This window comes from Hoplias malabaricus, chromosome 12 (assembly GCF_029633855.1).
Source record: "Hoplias malabaricus isolate fHopMal1 chromosome 12, fHopMal1.hap1, whole genome shotgun sequence".
Lineage (NCBI taxonomy): Eukaryota > Metazoa > Chordata > Actinopteri > Characiformes > Erythrinidae > Hoplias > Hoplias malabaricus.
The window spans coordinates 14891951-14913906 of NC_089811.1; the positions used below are offsets into that span (position 1 = coordinate 14891951).

The following is a 21956-nucleotide window of genomic DNA, read 5'->3' on the forward strand; positions in this document are numbered from 1 at the left end:
ATGAAAAATGTATCACCACGGGCCAGTAAGGGTTAAATTGACCAAAATAACAAGTGTAGTACGTCATGTGGGTGGCACTTGATCAAATACAATTTGTTCAGAAACAATATCATCAAAGTTTCAAAATCTATTGAAATTTGTAATGAAAAATGTATCACCACGGGCCAGTAATGGTTAAATGTATCAAGGTAAGAGATGTAGTATACATCATGTGTGAGGTTCGTCACCTTCGTTTTTACTGTGTAGTGTAGTTTGTAAACGGTCCCTTAGCTCTCGCGGAGATGGCGGCAGCCCATAGAAAACAATATATTTCGTGTCTTTTAAATGGCAAACATTTCTGACATAAACTGAGTTGTAGTTGCTTGTCTTGGATCCCAAAAACAATACTTTGCAAGTTTTAAGTCATTTGCATGCACCGTTTGAGAGCTATTGAAGAAAGAAATCTGAATATGCGAATATGAAACCAACTTTACCGGAGTGAAGGACTCAAACACCCAGGCTAACGTGACTATCTACCAGACTCAGGTTGATTTTTACTAAACCTATATTTATGATGTTTATCGCTGTATCTTTTAGTGTACCCAATTTGGAAGTACTGTTTTTATTAACATTGGCGTTGCTTTGATGTTATTTCTTGCCTGCTAACGCTAGGTCAGTTATGTTAGCGGTACCTCAGATAAATTTCCTGCTCTGCGCCTCCGTGTGGTAGCACTAGCTAGCGTTAGCTGAGTTAAATTAGCTTCTACCTGACTTAAGTTTACTTCTGCCGTTCTTGGACTGATATGGCCCGTGTGTGGTAGCCTTAGGGTATGTCATGCTTTATCCCTATTGGGATGTTCGCTTTTTAAATGAAAGCCAATACGCTAAAAAAAAAAAAAAATCTGCACAGCACTCCTTAACCAGTGCTTGTGATTCCTTTGAAATTAATACCTCATTTGCTTGTTTTTTACTTATATGAAACGAGTGATAAAAATTACGATGTCAAATCAGAAAATAATTTCCCATCTTCATATTGGAATTTTCATTTCCACCTTAACAGTAGAAGCATCGCGCTTATTTGACCGACTGAGACCGGAGCAAAGAGAGCCGCTGGTTTGACAGCTGTCACTAAAGTCTCCCTTCCACACCAAAACCAACACAACACACGGAGTAAAGTCAGTCTCAGCGCTCAAATACACACCGGCTCTCTGTGTTCCTAGTGTTAAAATTGTCACTAGTCGAAGCTGATGTTGCCTTCCATATTTATTTTTCCCCCTTCCACCTTAAATGCCATTTTCGGAAGATGTTTGCTTCTTATTCTTCATTTTTCGTATTCAAATGTTTATTTCTACCTTAAACCTGTCAGTATATGAGGCTAACATTGGCGTAATTCACTAGCTTCTTGTTTGAATTAGTAGTTCCATCTTAAAAAGGGTAACTGCGATGATTGCTAGCTTTTTAAAAAAGTCTCTACATTAAACACCTTTTAATACCACTCGTTATATTAGTAAAAACACAAACCACAAATATTTTACCTTTTAATACCCTTTATTCCTCATGTACCTCTTATAAAACATGCACTACACTAACTTTACCTAGTTGTTAACAGGAGCTGTGTATGAGATAAATATATTCATCTTTCCTATTCATATTCATTAGTGTTGCACCTTGAAACCAGACAATCGCACCCCAATATGGTGCCCACGCCAAAAAGATTGTCATTTCAACCCATGAACATGACGGGTACTCGGCAATGTGACGTCAGCTGCAACCCATTAATAAATGCGTAATACTATGTCAACACAGTGGATCATCTTGACTTTCTAACTTTACACATGGTGTTTTTTTTTATTTGGTCTTGTACTATGAAGTATTGTACATGTCTTTCTAAAATGTTATGTTGATATCTGCAGTGACACATGGATGAATTTGTTCAAACGAAGACTGGAATCTTCAAACATTAATTCTTAAAATCGAAGGTATGTAAAATTTTTGTGTGCATCCTCTCTCTCTCTCTCTCTCTCTCTCTCTCTCTCTCTCTCTTACTCAATTTTAGTTTTGCAACAATGTCTATAATGTTTAAGGACAGTGAGTTTTCAGGCATAGACGTTTTGTTTATACACGAAAAAAAAACAAAGTTTTGTCTCGGTTTTGGCCTCCCATCCCCACACAGGTCACTGAAAATTGAGATTTTGCAAAAATGCTCTCCCAAGGTGGAGACTTTGAAAAACATGGTTGTCACTGTGCTCACGTGGATGAGGAAAACTGAGACAGCACATCTGTCTTTGTCTGAAATACAAATAGCTTTTCACTTTCTCTATATTAAATTACATCAGCCATACACTACACTGTACACAAGCAGATAGCAATAGATTTCAGATTCCCACATATGAATAAATATAAATGATGTTGTATTAGGAATATATAATGCACTGTTAAGATTTAGATTCAGTAAGTTAATGACTTGCGTAGTGCACTACATAGGGAGTATTGAGTGATTTGGGATTAAAACTCAGGCTTCATGGTGTTTTGATGTCTCGCTTAAAGGGAATGTCTACATTTGTTGGAAAACACAGTTCTCTCCGTTTTGTTTACATTCATAAGTTTTGCGTCTTTTAAGGTAAACGCCATGTTTGAGGGGGAGAAAACTAAGTTTTATTCTTTGTTTGAGTTACCACAGAAACACATTTGTAACTCGAGTAGTTTTGTAGCGCTTTCGGTAATTAAATTCTTTACTCTCCTTTTCAAAATAATTTTTTTTTTTCATTAAAAGACAAGTGTCGTTTTTAATACTACACAACAGTTACCTTAAAAATCAGTGATGACCTTTAAATGACAACTATTTGGTACACAACACTTTAAACTTTTGTATGCATATTGAGGTATGTATAAAGCATGTATTTGTCCCCAGAGCACTGACCCGGAAAGTTTTGTTTTATATTTAGGTTTAAAATCTTTTATTTTTTAATCACATTTCTTTTTTTTTAAATATATTTAAAAAATGTATTTTATTACCTCTACACCTCAGCGTCTGCTGTGACTGTGGACAGGGCTATGCAAGAGTGGCTTAAGGACAACATTCATCCACCAAGCCAGGTTAGACAATACATGAAGGTGACTGCAATCCATAGAGCTAATGGATAAGGGAGAATCGGACCAAAACAGTTGTAGAAATACTACAAGAATATCCACATCTGTTGGACACCGCATATAGAGAGAGATTAGTCTCAAAATACTTTACAAATGTGTAAATGTTAATCCACAAATTAAACACAAGTCATAAATTTGTTTCACTGTTCACAAATGAACACATCACACTGTCTCACAGTCTGCAATTTGTACAAATACAGTTACATTCATAAATACATGTGTTTGTTTTTCATAGATATATCACAATTTTATGCAAAAATAAATACATTTGTTTAAATTTACATTGTAAATATTTGTAAAGTCGAAGTCTCGAATTTAAAATTTATTTGTAAATTGTTGAATCTGCGTTTGTGAATAGAGTCACTCACGTGTTTTCCGTGACGTGCATTTGTTCATTTCCTCTGGCAGGTTTTTGGATTTTGAGAGTTTCCTCTCGCATTTCACTCGATCCAAATACAAATGCAGCCTGATCCACAAAAGTGGCCAGCAGGCGAACAAGCCACCACTAGTTCGCCTGTATATATACTGGCAAAGTATATATAGCCAGTTTGGAATACAAATATTAAAATGTTCAAGATCTGATAGATGTATGTTTATTAGTCATGAGAAATGTGTGTTGAAATGTGCTAATTGTACACTTTAATTAAAGGAGTAATCTTTAATGCTGACAGCAAGTGGTTAAAATGAGTAGTGCACTCCACATTCAGAACATTACCCACATCCTCATTTTAAAAGGCAGATGTTTGCTTTTTATTCACAATTTTTGTTTACAAACAGGAAAATATAGAGATATATTTGAAGCTATTCCCTAGAAACAGAAAAAATAGATTTTTATGCATTTGCAGCTGTTTTTCTTATGTAATGCATAATGTATGCATTGACCAATACATTCTTCTTGCTGGCCATAATCAATTTAAAGTCTGTCATGTTATCTAGTAACATAGACTCCTTAATATGTATTATATTAAATAATATATGTAAGAGATGAAACAGCGCCACTTGATTTAGGCTTAGTGTATTTTTGTCTGTGTCTTTTTTATTCTTATGAGCTTTAGACAATTACATTTAAAGCATTTTTATTTTAAATGTGCGAACATGGGAAAAATATCAGTAAAATATAATGTAAAGTTGGGATAAACATAACAAAGAAAGGCAACTGATACGCTCTCAAAGCTAGCATCTGTCCAAACATATCATTACTCTAAAAGCTTACAAGTGTCCAGGCTGTAGACCACAAATGTGCATGTGCTTTTTATTCCTGTTATATAGTACAAATGCTTAACCTATTTTGGGCTGTACCCTGGAATTCCATGCGAGTTAGTTTGTGATTTTGTTAATTTATTCACTCATTCATACATTAATTCAATTTCCTCTTTCCCACCTTTGCTCAACTTGTTTTCCTAGGTTGGAAGTAATATGGCTGAGTATTTAAGACATACCAAGGACACCAGGGAGCTTCCATATGTTCTGATGCTTGGGGACTGCAGTCGTTGTTCTCAAGCTTTTGTAATCATCAGTGGAGAAGCTCTGGAGCAGAGCACACTACTGAGAGCAGTGGATGTTTGCTTCAAAGCATTTTACGTATTTGACCTCCAATATCTTGTTGTCATTTATTAATTGTATTTTCAATAACATTTATAACCTGAAGAAAAATAATTTGAACATGTTTTTTGTGGACTTCTGGACTAGATGTGTTTCTTGGTAAATTATTTTGTGTTGCTTGATTCTCCTGTTGTTCATGTGTATAAACAATATAAATACACTTTACATTTTATTTTTGAATATTTTAAATGTATAAAAATCTACAATATTTTGATAACTTGACTATTGTACGTATATCTTTTATTCCAGCTAGACACTGATTATATTTTTATTTTTGTTTGTTGACTTATTAATAAAAATATTCTGGAGTAATATTTGTGTGCATGGTTGCATTAAATTGATTAAAAATGAACCAACCCAAAGGTTGCCGTAATCCTACAATATAGTTGTTTTTACCCAATAGTGGGTCAATGTCAATAACCCAGCCTGTTGGGTTAAACTGGTAACCCAGCATAGCTGGGTTAAAATAACTAATGCTGGGTTTGTCCCTATTGGACCCAGCGCTGGGTTGACAAATTGAACCAACTTGGGTTATTTCAACCCAACCATTTTTTAGAGTGTAAGCGTGAGGAAAAATGTTATTTTTCTTTTTGGGTGTGATTTTTAAAAACACAATTTTACTTAATGTCGTTTAAAAACAATAATTCATGCATTTATTAATTTTCTGTAACTGCTTCATCCTGTTCAGATTTATCCTTTTCTAGCTAACGTAGCTTTCAAGCTTTGAAATGTATTTTTTAGCAGTAACCATGTACTTTCACCATATGTGTATCATTCTGAAATATTACCCAAAAGATTTAAAATGAAAACAGCAAAAATTACACATATACATATAAACACATTCACTGTCCATTTTATTACAACCCTCACAATTGTAATTCCACATTGCTGGTGTACAGTTAAAGAATTAAGCACTTTTGTTGTACAGTTTGTGTTACCTATAGTTTCCACTTTAGTTCACTCAAGCCAGACATATCTTATAAGGAGGTGCACCACCCTGAACTTAGCAGTGACACTGGTATGTCAATCCCACTAGCACTACTATATCTGATGCACTTACACCAGTGCCATACAAACTCAACTGTGTGACTACTGTACTAAGAATAGTCCAAAAAGCAAATAAAATCCAGTGAACAGTTGTCTGGTGGCATTCTGTTGACCAGATAAATGCATGGAATGGAAGCATAAGGCAGGAATATGTACTTATGGAAATTATGAGTTCATGTATATAAATTTAAAAGATGCTGTTTTGACGAGCCAGTATGTAGTCATCCTTCTTCTGTCGTTTAGAGCACAGCATACGCAGGAACACACTCACCACCACCAGGACAAAACTGCTGGCTATAGCAGCAGTCATCAACCACACAAATGTGGAGTCTGTACAAAAAGACATTAATAGGTGATGACTAATCAAAATTAAATTAATAATCCATCCATTTTTCTTAAAATATAAATTATTAAAGTCTTAAATTTTGACTTTGGCTTCCTGCAAAATAACACAACATATGAAATATTAAGTAGATAGAAACGCAACAAAAAGATTTATTTTTTAATCATCTAGTTTAACTTTAATACATATGCACAACAGTTAAATGATTAATATTTTCTTCCAGGGCTAAATAAATTTTACAATATATTGTATGCAAAAAAAAAAAACTGTTTCATAGGAATAGTAGGCTTAAGTAAAACCATAATTTTGTAATATATGAATAACATTTGCCATTTAACTAGATTTAGCAAGCAGAGATTTTGTCGCTAAATTTGCAGACTTTTCAGACCCCTTTAGTGAGTTATTTTTTAAAAAAGTGACTAGCGACAAATCTGGCTACTTTTTGGACAAACACTACTTGCCGCCCAAGAGAGTCGCTAAATCTGCCAAACTCGGATCTCGCGCCTTCTCACCGTCTCCTCTCTGTTCCACGGCGTAGTGCGCGCAATGAAGTTTATGAAGTTTGTACTATATACTTATATACACTGTACTCAATTTAAACACAGTCATCATTAAAATTAAGATATTTAACCTGGAAACCCTGAAAAATTTAATTGCACAATAATTAAATTACCAAGTTTGTTACCAAGTTACCAAGTGACTCAAAATATAAATGCACTCTTTCACAAAGCCTAGTGGTTTATTAGCTGTTTTATTAAATATGGTAAATGTGGCGTCGCTATTGTGGAGTTCAAAACGCTGATTACAACATTTTGTTTATGCTGAACCATCTTATATCTTAAACTCTCATCGCTGTCTTTCTCACACACATACTTGCTCCTGCTTCTCTAAAGTATAAATTTGGTGTGTTTCCGCTCCTTGTCTCGTTTCTATTTCTCAGATGTTGAGTAGTTGTTCATTGTTAATATGCACATCGTTAATTTGTATGGCTCATCCTGTACAGCTGGGGTGCTATCATAATAAGCAAAGTGCTGTTGTAGCTGCTGGTTTCTCTAACTAATCATGGTAGAACAGACCTGATTTCACTCATTTCATCATTTGGTCTCAGCTAATGATCGCAAGGAAAAGTTTCTATAGTCATTGGTTTTAGCTAGTAGTCTCAGCCAAACAAGTGATCACCTGCTAGGTGGAATATGCAAATACTAGCGACATTTAGCTACTTTTCTCTGAAAAGAGTTGGCAACACTGCCCACCCACCGCACGCAACCACTGTATTTTTTAACCTCAGCAGCTAACGTCGCTTCTGCACTTCAGCACGGTGGATTGTACTCTTCTCATTTTTATAGCGATTTAAATTATATTTGCTCTGGGAAAAGAGCAATCTACAGGGGAGTTGTTCATACGTTGCATCATGGAATTGCCTTGTTGGCTGAGGAAGGGTTAGATGCTGCCTTAAAATTTGTCCAGATAAAAATATCTTAGTAGACTGCAAAATGAGGAATCTAAGAATTGAGACAGCCCAAGTGTCCGGAGTGCGCACTCTATGACGTAAAATGCTCTCCAGTTAGACAGCTCACAAGGTTTTGGGACAGACCCTAAGTGAAGCTTCATTATATTCAATCAAGGAATGACCAATTTCTCCTGAAATGGTTGTCAGAGTTATGCCTTCCACATACCTTTGGACGACCTGTTTTTGCAGGGTTTATTCGTATTGGACTGGCTCATAAAATATTTTTAAATGTTGCCGGAATAAGAGAGTTTTAAGATACTTAAGAAAATTTGTACAGGTGCTGGATTGCCCCAAAGATTTGTGTTTTTAATCACGGTTCTGTTTAAATGTAATAATTTTTAATTTAAGTAATTTATTTTGTAATACATTCATTCATTCATTATCTGTAACCGCTTATCCAATTCAGGGTCGCGGTGGGTCCAGAGCCTACCTGGAATCATTGGGCACAAGGCGGGGAATACACCCTGGAGGGGGCGCCAATCCTTCACAGGGCAACACAGACACACACGGACACTTTGGAGTCACCAATCCACCTACCAACATATGTTTTTGGACCGTGGGAGGAAACCGGAGCACCCGGAGGAAACCCACGCAGACACCGGGAGAACACACCAACTCCTCACAGACAGTCACCTGGAGCAGGAATCGAACCCACAACTTCCAGGTCCCTGGAGCTGTGTGACTGCGACACTACCTGCTGCGCCACCGTGCCGCATTTTGTAATACGGAATAATTAAAAAATATGAAATGCTCTTCAGTTACATTCCTTCTGTAATGTTACGATCATTTTACATTGGCATGAGTAGTGAATACTTTGAAATTTAGTTTTTTTCATTTTGATTCTCTGCTGTACAGACCTGGGTGTATCAAAGATTCTGTACTTAAATTAGTAGAGACTGCCTCGTTGAAGCATAAAGAGGTTAACTCAGCGACCATAAAGCAATTTTTTCATCTCATAGGAGTTGCATATTATGGAATTATGGGATACTTAATAATAATAATAATAATAGTCAATACTATTTGCTAAAGTGTTTAAAATAGCTATGTGCTTCATTAACACTGTAAAAAGTAAACTGTTATGGCCCCTGTATTTTATATACTAATAGTGATAATATGGAAATACGTTTTCTGTGCAATCAGAAAATATTCACATGTGCACTTACCTTGCAGTTTAATTTGTATAACAACCTCCTGTTTTCCTGACAGATTTTTAGTGACACATTTCATCTCTGCCCTCGTGTCCTCCTCATGTACCTCCAGGACAACCATTTCTGCCTCAATATGGTTAACTGACACCCTGGACATTGGACATATTTAAAATTATATATTTTATATATATATATATATATTATATTTTATACACACACACACACGCACACACACACATATATATATATATATATAGTCACCGTGAATGCGACACTACCTGCTGTGCCACCGTGCCACCCGTTTTTTTTTTTTTTTTTAATTTAAAAAAATTGAAGATAGTTGCAGTAACACAACCCAAAGACAAACACTCTTACTCACTCATTGAATTGGTAACAGGTGAGAGTATAATGGTTTGTAGTATAATGGTATAGTTTTACAAGCTGAGAATGGTCACCAATTTTGCCTTCAAAAGAGAAATGTCAAAGAGCTAAAAAGAAAAAAAAAACTCAATGCATGACTGCAGAGAATTAAAGTTATTCTCAATCTAAGATATTTTCAAAATCTCAGTCCATGTAGGCCAAGGCAGGAAAAATTTGCTAAATATGCATGACCTTTGAGGCCTAAGATAGCATTGCATGAGAAATGATCATGTTCCTGTGATAAATATAGCCACACAAGATCAGGTGTACTTTGGAAAACCATTATTACTTAACACAGCCCATGACATCATTAAGAAATACAACCTGAAACTCTGTTATGAAAGTAGAAAGCCATTCATCAAATCTATGCAGAAATGCCTTCTCTTACAAAAATGTTTATTCAAGTTTTCTATTAGTATACTTCTTTTAAGCTAAAAAATAAGTACGTTTCAGTTTATTTTTATGTACTCATAAGCTGTATACTAAACACAATTAGACTTAAGTATTCTTGGCTTATACTGTCAAGCATATTAAAAAATACAAAAATATTTGGTTAAGAATAGCAAATAATACAGATTAACACATTAAATTTGACAGAATTTGTTGACAAAATGCTTCCAAGGTTTAAGCAACATATGTCAATGTCTAAAATATAAATAACTAAAAAAATCATACCTACTAAAACATTGTCATTCGCACTTTGGGACATTTTGCTTGATCATTACTTAGTTATAATGTGTTTAATATCTGGTTTAATAACGGGTGGCGCTGTTTAACTGCATATACTCAATACCTCTTATTTACCTAAAGAAAAGATATGAAACCAGCTCTTGTCAGAGTTTTCAGTTAACAATAATCATACAAAACACTGCTTTTCTAATTTAATGTATGCTGTTGAATATTCATATTAGGTTTAGAGTTAGGATTAGGTTTCAGGTTAGGTTTAGGCTTAAAGTTAGGGAGAGTTTAAGCCTGATTTTTTTTTTAACTCAGGTTTGCCAGATATTCACGTCTCTTCCTACACAATTTATGAATGGCCTTTTAGTAAATAATGTACTTTTTCACCATGATACCAAGTTGGGTTTGTACGACTGAGTTATAGGGCCACAGCATTTAAAAAAAAAAGAATAAAAAATCAGAAAGTCACAAAAATTCAGAGAATAAAGTCAGAATTCTGAGAATAATCTCGGAATAAATCTGAGAACAATGTCAGAATGCATTCGCTGCATGTATAATGTGGACCAAATCACATCAGGACCAGATTGTGATTAGTATTTGAATCAGTGCAAGAACCCGTTTATTCAGAAGAGATCATGTAGTTTCACAGGATACATTTAATGATCACAAAAATGATTGATCCAGAGTGCGTGGAATTCAGACGTGCCCATGAGGCTCCACAGTGTTATGGCTCATGGACTCATACAACAAAATAAAACCGTATGCATCACAGTCAGGGTCTGCACATGTCATGTGGATGCATTTAATAAATTATTCTGTTCACTTCACTGACTGCTTCTTTCACAACTCACTCTATGGCGCCCAGACTGTCTGAGCCTGTCTGTCTACACATTATAATAAGTAATAACCCAAAACAGTGACCGTTTTTTCTTAGAATTTTTCTGACATTGTTCTCAGAATTCTGACTTTATTCTCTCAGTCTTTTTTTGTTTTGTTTTGTTTTTTAGTGTCATGGCCCTAAAACTCCATCGTAGGTTTGAGAGTATTGTTATGGGCTTGATTAATATTATAATCCATTACAATTATTTAAGTAAGTTAATTAAGTAAGATAGAAATATATAAATAGTAAAATATACCTATACACTAGTTTACATTTAGTAGCAACACAGAATAAAATAAGCTGAGTACTTAAGTTTTCTACTCTTACATCTAAAGTGTATTTAATGTATAATTTTATAAACTAAAAGGCAAATTTAGTCACAAGACGTATTAAAATAGTACGCTTACATGTGTTCTAATAGTACTTTTAGTATTAGTATACATACTACATACAGCAGGGGTCACCAGTCTTATTCACAAAGGGCCGGTGTGGCTGCGGGTTTTCATTCGAACCAAACAGGAGCATACCCTGTATGACTGTTTAGAGAAGGTGACTAGTTGGCAAGACAAGTAGAATCAGGTGTGCTCCTGCTTAATTTGAATGAAAACCTGGAACCACTCCGGCGTTTTGTGGATAAGATGAGTATACTCATGACATACAGTATACTTGGGAAATATACTTTAACTTTACTAAATAAAATTAATTAATATATATACTTTTGTAACTGTTCCAGTTCTCGAGGCCCAAGTTAACCACAGATAGTCCTAAAGACAGTGGCTATGAGCTGTGGGCATTAGTCCAAATTTCAGCTAATGTGCCAAAAAGGAACTGTAGCATCCTGTCTGTTATCAGAGAAAGGTAAAATAGCCAACATCTATCATGGTATGGGGTAGCATAAATGCCTATTGTTAAGCAGGTGTATACTGTTTTTTTATAAAGGCAATGCCTTTTCATGGGTAGTCCATGATTATTTCAATAAATTAATCCTAGGCTTCATGCTGCAATAGTGTGCAGTGCAGTGTGGCGTCATAGACACAGGACACGTGTCCTTGACTGGCTTGCCTCCAGTCCAGATCTGTCTCTTTTTAAAAGTGTACAGTGCATTATGAGGGGGAAAAATCAGAGTAGTTTTGTAGCTTTGGGCAAAAAGTAGTTTGGGCAGCTGAACTTATGTTTTAAGAAAGAATTCCACACAAAACTGTAACAATTTTCATTTTAGTTAATAATTATAAAAGATCATAATGGATAATATATGGGAAAAATGATTTAACATGTTAACATGATGTAAGTGGTTAATATGCATCTGTCCCAACTTTTTTATGAGTATGATGCAAATATCAAAATTTAATTATGTTTATAATTTTGTTTTATTGCATTTGACCATGTACCAACTTTTCCAGAAATAGGGTTTGCATATAAATCTTAGACTTTCATATGGAGACATTTTAAAAAATATATATATATTTTCAAATGCTTACTTTCTGACAGCTTGAAATGCTCGCCCACTCAGATAAGAGTGCTGAAGCAATTGACCATTTGCCAGCCAACTGACCTCAGTGCTGTCCAGTGACTGACTGACAACAAACACCTTGCACTGGATTGCCAGAATAGAGCCTAAATAGAAAAATCATATAAAAATATGTTATTGTGTGTGTTAGTTGTGTATATTTATCATTTGTGTTAATCCCTTTTCAGTGGTCAGATAATGACCACAGGTTCAGTCTTGGTTCGATAATATAGTATGGTAGATTGTATTCAACCTAGCAGCAACACTGACATGTTAAAAATATTATTACAATATAAAACTGTTCATATGAGCACAGACGCAGACTACCATGACACTATCTAACAAAGCAAATGCTGGCTACAGACCCTATCAGCTAAGATATTTTGTCATGACTAAAATGTGCAATTAAACATATACAGAGTGCAGTACAATTGTAAAACTAGAGGGGGAAAGTTTGTGAACAAATTTTGAATTTGGCTTGTCACATATTGCTAATACCGTTGCAACGTCAGCTCATATACTGCTTAATGTCTATAAGGTTAAATTTGTAGAACAATCAATCTAATACTGCTGTTTGAAATTTGGCACAATTAAAAATTCCCATTTTGGAAGCTCATATTCTGAAATCTGTAAGTCGGATCATTCCAAAAAAGCAATGTAATTGGCTATAGGTTCTACAACCCTGTGAAATCCTGTGGCTGTAACTTGAAAACCCTAGGAGGAGTAGCACTGCAAAAAACGCAGAGAGAATAATAATAACTATTCATTCATTCATTCATTCATTATCTGTAACCACTTATCCAGTTCAGGGTCGTGGTGGGTCCAGAGCCTACCTGAAATCATTGGGCGCAATAATAATAAAAAGAAGATGATTAATAAACTTACCAAGACGGGTTTCAATTATAGATCCATTTACAGGAGTAGTGATGTAAGTGTAGAATATACTTGATGCTGAAAAAAAGGTAAAATTCAAATCCATACAACATATCTATATACTACTACTACTACTACTACTACTACTACTAATAATAATAATAATAATAATAATAATAATAAAACAGCCGGCATTATATTAACAAAATAAATAGCTGTTAGATTTATATTGTTTTTTAAATTATTTTTCCTTAAAGTGGACATATTATTCAAAACCCACTTTTGCATGCTTTTTAGGGCTGTCCCGAATACCACTTTTTGGGCTTCGGAGCTTCGGCTGGGATATTCGGTGAATACTGTATGTTGTATGTATATTAAATCCGCTTCTGACCCCCTGCTTTAATATCCCTCCCTCCAGGCTGCACTATAGCTCAAAGGGTGGCTTCGCTCGCTACCCTAGCTAACCTGCTAACTTGCTTACGAACTAACCCAGTAAACAAGGAACGTCCCTGGACGTTCAAAATAGGTCTAAAAGTAGTCTGTCCGTCAAGGACATATTTTAAAAGTCAATGGACTTCCAAAATCCATCTTAATAAGTTAGTTAAGTGGTGACCAATCGATAACGTCAGTGGACGTCCAAAATGCGTTTTATACAAGTAATTTTTTTCGGGACCAATTAATAACGTGAATGGACGTCCGAAATACGTCTAATAGTCGTCTTTTCAATGTCTGTGTTTGGACGTCTTTTCAACTTTCATTTTCAACCTTAAGAGAACGTTGTCATTACGTTATTTCAATGTTGAATCAACGGCTAAATGTTTACTGGGAAGGGCACAGAGTATACATAATTTAACCAGTTTGAATTGAGGTGTTCAAATTTCAGGATAAAAAAAAAACTGACAAAATGAATGTACCGTTGCCTCACTTTGTTATGTGTTGTTTTAGCATGTTAGGCTGTTTTCTATGACTAAGTTTTAGGCTTCATTTGCACAAAGACTTTTACATTGTTGAGTTTGAATACAGGTGGAGTGGGGAGAGCACGGTTTTTACTGCTGGAGCCTGAATGTAGTTGAGCGTTGTTTTTATCGATAATCACATTTATCCAAAAATATCTGAGTCTAAAAATTAGAAACCAAATATATAACTTGGGGCCATCCCTATTGTTCAGAAAATCAGCTCTCAGTGCCCGCTGTAAAATTACAGCTGCCATTTGGATCCCAGCATGGTTCTGCACACTGAGTCATTCACTCGTGCGCTACACGGTGCCACTAAGGGCACAGAAATAAACCCGAGCTTCTTGGAGGTGTTCTAATTTGAGGTATAAAGCTGACAAAATGAACTGTAACTTTGCCATGTTTCGTTGTAAGTAGGTTGCTGTTCAAGACATTTATTGTTGACCAGGCTGAATACATGTGCAGTGGAGGGTTGCCTTTATCACAACATTTATCAAAAAAAAAATGAATATCCGAATCTCAAAATTATAAACCGAATAGCTACCCAATGAAAGAATATCTGAATATTCAAGGGCAGCTCTAGTGCTTTTGTATTTCCACTTGTGTCTCTACTGCTCCTATAAACACTCCAAGCGCAAAAAAACAACATCCATCCGTGTTCTTTGAGTCAGTTGAAAACTTTTGTTGTCAGAAGTCATATGCTTCTATGAGCCGTTTGTAAGGCTCCCTTATTTTAACGTCACAGTAAGGAAATTTGCATAGAACCACCCTGGAATTCGTGAAGGTGTTTATGCAGGCAGAGCCGGACTGCTCACTACGCACGTTGCGTACAGCCCCGCAAATTAACCAAGGCCCCCTCGTCTCAAGTTAGGGAGAGTTTTTGTATCATCAGAAGATAAATAGAAACTATACTTAAGGAAATGAAAAGAGGAAAAAAAGACTCCACGAGACTGAACTGCAGGAACAGCAGTGAGGTAAACCTGTGACTGTTCTTATCAAGGTTGGATTGTTAATAAATAATAGTCTACGTACATAGCTGCGGGAAAATATTTAGAGATGGAGTGCACTGCGCAGCTGCTCTCCACGACCTTAAAAGCCTTGCAGTGTCATGAACCAAACTTTGAAGCTAAAAAGTGGCTCAGAGTTCAAAATTTTGCTTAGGGCCCCAGGAAAGTTTAGACAGGCTCTGTGTGCAGGTGGCTCCTCTTCTTCTTGCTCTCGGTTCGACTCAGGGTATAACATATAGGGTTGGATAGTGCCTCTGTTTTCTGTTATTTTCACGTGTGGTAAACGCTCAGCCTAAGCATGGGATGGGTGGGGCGTGACCAGCAACAGCCCTTAAACGTCTCATTCTGAAAGGGACTGAAGCTGGCATGAATAGAGCTGGTGAGATCTCTTTATGTGAGATTGATTTTGTGCAAAGAACTTCATGAACATGTTTTGTACAGCCCATAGACCTATTCTAACTTGTTTAAAAAGAGGTATAATATGTCCCCTTTAAATGGCTTTATTCCCAGTTTAGCACTATTGTTAGCAGTTTGTAAAATCTTGCTGTTTTAGCAAATAAAAAATGCAAGATGCAGGAACAACTACTTTAATAAAATACTTTTCTGAAAACTGATACCAAATTAATTATCAATTTAAAAATGTTGAAATGCTAAGTGTTTCCAGACTTTTGACACATATTTCCATTGATTAAGATGTCAGAATGTAATAATCAAAACAACATTGATACAAAAAAATAAAAATTGTATTTTTAGATGTAAGTTCTGAATATTTTACCAGGATCAGTGTTAGGATTCATATTAGATAAAATACATAAACTTGGTGATTTTACTTGTACATGTGGATTTAAAATTGTAGTCAATATTCACTCACATGTTGACACATCATTCTTTGATTTGGTAGTTGGTTCAGTGTGTGTATCTAGAAAGTCTGGAACAAGGTCTGAAAAAGAATAGAAAACATAACTAGGCATTACATAATGGAATTTATGGTGTTTTGCTTTTGTCCAGAGTGACATTTTTAAAAATTATTATGCAATTTTCAATCATGGTACATAGATACGCTAATGCTAAAGGCTGTCTGAGCTGGGAATTGAAAACTACCATGCAAAAGGCAGCAGTGTTACTCACTACACATTACCAATCACACACACAAACTATTGAGATTCTATAACAATATTATCCCCACAGTGAAGGGCAGGCATAGAAAACTAACACTATAATCATTAAAACTCTATATTCATTCATTATCTGTAACCGCTTATCCAATTCAGGGTCGCGGTGGGTCCAGAGCCTACCTGGAATCATTGGGCGCAAGGCGGGAATACACCCTGGAGTGGACGCCAGTCCTTCACAGGGCAATACAGACACACACACACACGTTCACTCACACACTCACACCTACGGACACTTTTGAGTCGCCAATCCACCTGTAACGTGTGTTTTTTGACTGTTGGAGGAAACCGGAGCACCCGGAGGAAACCCACGCAGACACGGGGAGAACACACCAACTCCTCGCAGACAGTCACCCGGAGCGGGAAACGAATCCACAATCTCCAGGCCCCTGGAGCTGTGTGACTGCGACACTACCTGCTGCGCCACCGTTACTCAGCCGCCCCTAAAACTCTATAGTTTTAAGATATTAAACCATAAGAGTTTTTCAATTAGGTCTAGATTATGAATCATTTTATTAAAAAAAAACCCTCAAAATAAAATATAAATAAATAAATATAGCCTCATTAAAACAGAAGCATCCTTAGTCATATAAATTGTTGCAGTGGACATAGGAATAAAAATGTAGGTGTCAGTGTGTGTCAGGTATTTTAGTTTTGGATATTGTAGTTTACCAATCACTTGTAGTTTCCAGATCCTGCTAACATTATACTGTGTGTTGTTGACCGTTACTGTGAGCCTACAGGTGTATAAGCCCTCATCCTCCACAGAGATATTTCGAATAGTGAGCATGTCTCTTGTTCCAGTGTTATAGCGAGCATTCTTTAAAGGGAAAGCATCTGAGTTAAAACCCTGTGAGAAAACAAACATACAAACAAACAAACAAAAATTGTTGGTTCCATATGCAACTTATGGAAGCCATATCCTACCTCACTAGTAGAAAAGAAAATTCAGGAAGAAACAATTATTTTTGTTTTTTAATTGTACAAGTGATGCTCGAGTTAATTCTTCAACTGTTTTTGATGTGTATAAAAGGCAAAAAATTATAACACGGAACTTGGCCTCAGGAACATATTTTTAATCTTTTATTTTCATTGTGCCCTTCAGGGCTTCAATAACAAGTAGATGACTACACAGAACAAAGGATGTTGTAGGGTTTTTGGTTTGGCTTGTCTAGACTGCATGCCTGACTTTTTATTACCAAACCCATCGTCACTTTTTTCGCTTTCCTCATCTTTGCATAGAAATGTACCTTGTACCACCTTGGACTTTCCTTCTTGCTGAAATGATCTGTATGAGGACAGACGATGGTCAAGTCCCTGTCTGTATAAGCAGAAACAGGATGTGATATCATGTCCACATCTTCCCTTCCTGTCTCGTATATGGTCACATAGATCTCCCCTGTAAAGCAGAATGTGCTGCTTCTAAAGGGACAACATAGACAGTAACATATGAGTGTAATGTCTTTTAAAAGCCCTTATTTTGTACTTCTCCATACTGGACACTTCATAAACTCCTCCTACTTTATAGGCCCTCTACATATGTGCCCAATTTCTCTGTACTGTAACTGTAGTCTTTCTGTTACTCCCAAATTTTATAGCCTGGTTTTATCAAATTCATTCATTACATGTGACCATTCGGCTGCTGTCATCTTTAAATTTGGGAAGGGGGAAAATTCAACAATATATTGTCAGGTGCAGCTCTGTTGACAGAAAGTGTATCATTAATTACAAGTTCTTATGGTGGACTTGGCTAACCTGAATACATAGCTGTAGGTTCCAGAGTCTGAGGGTAGCGAGGGGAGAAGCCAAAGGGCACGTTCCTTCTGTATGATTCTGTAACTTTTGTTTTGGAAGTTACTGTTGTTGCTGTGAGAGATATGGAATGTGGCGCTGTTATCCACTGGAAGTTCTGCGTATTCAATCAAATTTTCCAGAAATGGGAACCTGATGACCACTGCTTCTCCCTGGGAGTGAAAATCTGGGAGCTCTGCATCCAGCTTCAGACAACTATCTAGACGAGTGACAACATGCAAACAGTGCTTACAAATATTTTCTCGTGTAGATAAAAAGATTAGACAAGCTTTACACTAAAAAGCATTCAAATATAAGACAATTCAGGGTCTGTTGTTGTGTTTAAAATTCAGTTTGTGAATTTCAAACAGGAACCCGAACAGAAATGTTATACTCTGAATGATCACTGGATTAGGAAATATTATCAGCTCAACTGACCATACAGGAGCACTTTGTAGTTCTATAATTACAGACAGTAGTCTACCTTTTCCTCTGCATACTTTCTTATCCCCTTTTCACCCTGCTCTATAATGGGCAGGACCCCAACATTACCACCACAGAGCAGGCATGATTTGGGTGCTGGATTCTCAGCGCTGCAGTGACACTGATATAGTTGTGCTGGTATGAATGAATACTGCACTGTATGGTCAGTGGGTCTGATAAAATAGAAAATGAGGGTAGATACAAGTCTGGTGTTCCTTATTCAATTGTTCAGTGTATAGCATATCTAAACAAATACTTTTAAAGTTGTTCATTGTTGGGAAAGAGATTTTTGACAAAGCTCTGGGAAACCAGAATTTAAGTCACCTTTATAAACTGATTCAATTAAGCCCAACAAATGAAATTTCAAAGTTTCAGAACAGATCATATACACAAAATGTGCTCTTAAATACCCCCAAAAATCCATAAATCCACAATTCCATGACACTACAACCAAAACTATTGCAGAATTATACTGAAATTACCTTGTATTGGTAATGCATGGGCAGCGCTAAGGCTAACAGACATGAAAATCCATGCGCTGAATCCCAAGATGCACTAGGAAAGATGACAAAGGAAAGAGTGAACCTATAGCTTAAAATCAGAACACCATGCAAGAGCCATCTGTAACGTGTCAAATTTTGTGCGATGCCACTGAAATACCCTTTTTTTTCATAAAGAACTTTGTATATTTAAGAGATGTGTGAGTTTGAAGAAACATGTATAGGTTTTATAATCCATCACTCCAACTTAAGGTTCTTTACCCATTTAAATTAATTAGCAAAACTGAATTTTTCTGGACCCAGAAGTGGTTCTTCTATGTGATCGCTCATATAACCTTTTGTAGCACCTTTAATTTTAAGTGTACACTGTGTGAGGCTATGTACAGTTACCAGTTGAATGCTGTTACTACACTGTTAGAAAGATTGTCACTGTGGTGGTACCATCAAGGGTACATATTCCTTTAATTAGGGAACATAATTATGTTGATTTTATATGCCTTTTTTTTTCTCCTTATATTATGTTCTTTTATTTTACACAATTCTATAATGTAAGATTACAGATATTCACCTTTCCATCTGGTGAAGAGAGTGTTATAACTTTAGGGATCAAAACTGGACTTTAACACCACTGCTGTACCTTTTGAAGGTACATTTACACAGTTTGTACCTTTAGTAACCAATAATGTACCTCTACCGTACCTTTTTTCTGAGAGTGTATGAAAACATTACTTTCATATTATCACTGTCCATAGAAAAATATGCATCTCCAAAATAGTAACCTTCTTTACTTTCAGTGGCAATCAGTGTAAAAATATTTTATTCCAAGTACATTTGTAGCATTTCCATTGGTCCATTCACATAGTATGATATTTAAATGATTATTCATTCATTTATTTATTCATTATCTGTAACCGCTTATCCAGTTCAGGGTTGCGGTGGGTCCAGAGCATACCTGGAATCTGAAACTGTCATATCAAAACTTTAAAAAAGATTCACAAACTCAAAATATACATTGCTGAAGATAATTAATTATTTTGAATATTAGAGTTTACAGTGTAGGTGATACTTGGAGGTTTTATTTGAGTAATGGGTGGTACATCATCTAAAAAGTTTGAAAACCACTGCCCTAAAATATACATGTAAATATGCACATGACTTCCCAATGAATAAGAATTTTTAACAGCAGCAGCTCTATCAAAACTATCAGTTCATAGCCAGTGACCTACAGTTCTACTTACGTATTACACTTACAGAGGACTCTAATTGGTTTAGCATAGCTTGCTTAACTGCATGGGAAACAGAACAATGGTCTGCCGCATTGATGTCAGACGTTTTACCCACTAACTAGACTTGTAAATAGACAGAAAATTTCCTTTTCTGATAAAACTGATTAGCAGGTTTCCACAGACTTTAAGCCATATAGAGCATATGATTTAGACTCCTAGTTAAACATTAGCTTTCTCTAAATGTAACCAACTACATTAGTTTCCATAAATATATATCTAGTTGTGTTCAGATTTGTGAACAACTGAAGGGAACAAAGAGCTGATTTGTTCCAAGTTAGTAATGCCTTTCCCACTTGTTTCTCTGAAACCAAAACCTGGCTCTTAGGTAATACCAGCACTGACACTGAATGCTGAAAAGCAATTATTTTGACAGGTTAACTTCAAACAGAATAGGAACAGAAAAGGTTTCAGTCCTGGCCCTGTAGTTACAGAGAAGTTACAAAATTGTGCCTACTGCTTAGATATATAAGGCCTGTTTCAATTTTAGTAACAGAGAGAGAGAAAGAGAAATTAAAAAATAAAATAAGCTCTAAAACAGAAGTTTCTGTTATTAAAATATTTTTTTACTTGTAATATTATTAAAATAAATGAATTAATGTGTTTTGATCAACAGCTTCAGCTACACAATAGCAAGTGTGTATATGCATATTTAACATACCCTCTTGTATCACACAAACATGACTAAGAAATAGGACATTACATAATTAAGATGTGATTTAGAACAGATTCATTCATGCTAAGTTGCTAAGTAAAAATATTTTATTAAAAATACACTGGATGTGGAATTTTATATATAGATAATGTGTATAAATGTGTGTGTATGCTTTTATATGAAGAAAGAAATTGAGAGATCATAATGTTGTAAATTGCAATATTGTTGACATATATACCCACAAAAACTAAAACGTAATATTCTTAATATCATTAATAACAAAAAAAGTCAAAGCATTAATCAGTGTACAGTAAACTAATGTTGACCATTGTTTCACTGACAGGTAAATATGATGTAAAAACATAGACCAATTATAAATGACAGTATTCTTGAAGAATACAAACACAAACATATTGACACTGTTCAATGAAAAGCATGTATCTCCACTGATTTTTAATTACTACATAATTTGAACAGAGCATTGTCCTTAAAATTTGTGTGAAAATTTCATGATGAATGGATCAATGGAACTGCTCCAAATTACTTAGAATACTTAGATTACTATTACATTGATTTTCATTAAAAAACTTTCTTAACTTTTCTTTTCTCTGTAAAATTGCTATTTTAGTGAAACATGTTGGACATTGAAAATATCAATTATTTATTTAAAAATGTAACATAAATATATTGACAGAAAAACAGGAAAGAAATAACAGCAAATATATAGCACATTTATGTCCAAATCTAAACAAACAGAAATTAACTCACCTTCTTTTTGATCTGCATTGTGGTGAAAGAAAGGGAGATGGACAAAAAGGATAGAGAAAAAACAGCAAGAGAAAGACATGCACAAAGATATAGGCACATATGATGGAGGGGAGGGAAATAGAGCAGTTCCTTTTTTGTATGTTCATTCTGTAGGCGGTATGCTGGGGGAACCTCCAAGTGTTTTAAGGTTCATCACGCGAGATTGGA

The 21956-nt window shown here is 35.5% G+C and overlaps 1 protein-coding gene and 1 long non-coding RNA gene across 2 annotated transcripts; one reads left to right on the forward strand and one right to left on the reverse strand.

Annotated features, from left to right (window-relative positions):
• The first annotated feature begins 282 nt into the window (after positions 1–282).
• LOC136710499 (uncharacterized) lies at positions 283–4982 on the forward strand. The gene is made up of 4 exons (XR_010804637.1): positions 283–525; positions 1893–1958; positions 3008–3075; positions 4534–4982. It is a non-coding gene; the product is annotated as an uncharacterized lncRNA (long non-coding RNA).
• A 635-nt stretch (positions 4983–5617) lies between these two features.
• Positions 5618–21772, reverse strand: LOC136664182 (interleukin-1 receptor type 2). Its single transcript, XM_066641273.1, has 10 exons — positions 21750–21772; positions 19026–19098; positions 18025–18280; positions 17520–17691; positions 16942–17119; positions 15969–16037; positions 13150–13215; positions 12236–12371; positions 8795–8928; positions 5618–6108 (listed from the first exon to the last, which is right to left on the reverse strand). The coding sequence occupies exons 1-10, from the start codon at positions 21765–21767 to the stop codon at positions 5966–5968; spliced, it is 1245 nt and encodes a 414-aa protein (XP_066497370.1). The 5' UTR covers positions 21768–21772; the 3' UTR covers positions 5618–5965.
• Positions 21773–21956: the final 184 nt, after the last annotated feature.

What these genes read in the sequence shown, in the direction of transcription:
- LOC136664182 (XM_066641273.1), bottom strand. An exon ending in TATAATTGAAACCCGTCTTG is followed by an intron (nt 12,372 to 13,149) that starts GTAAGTTTATTA and finishes TTTTCTATTTAG; the next exon opens with GCTCTATTCTGGCAATCCAG. An exon ending in GCATTTCAAGCTGTCAGAAA is followed by an intron (nt 8,929 to 12,235) that starts GTAAGCATTTGA and finishes TCCAATGTCCAG; the next exon opens with GGTGTCAGTTAACCATATTG.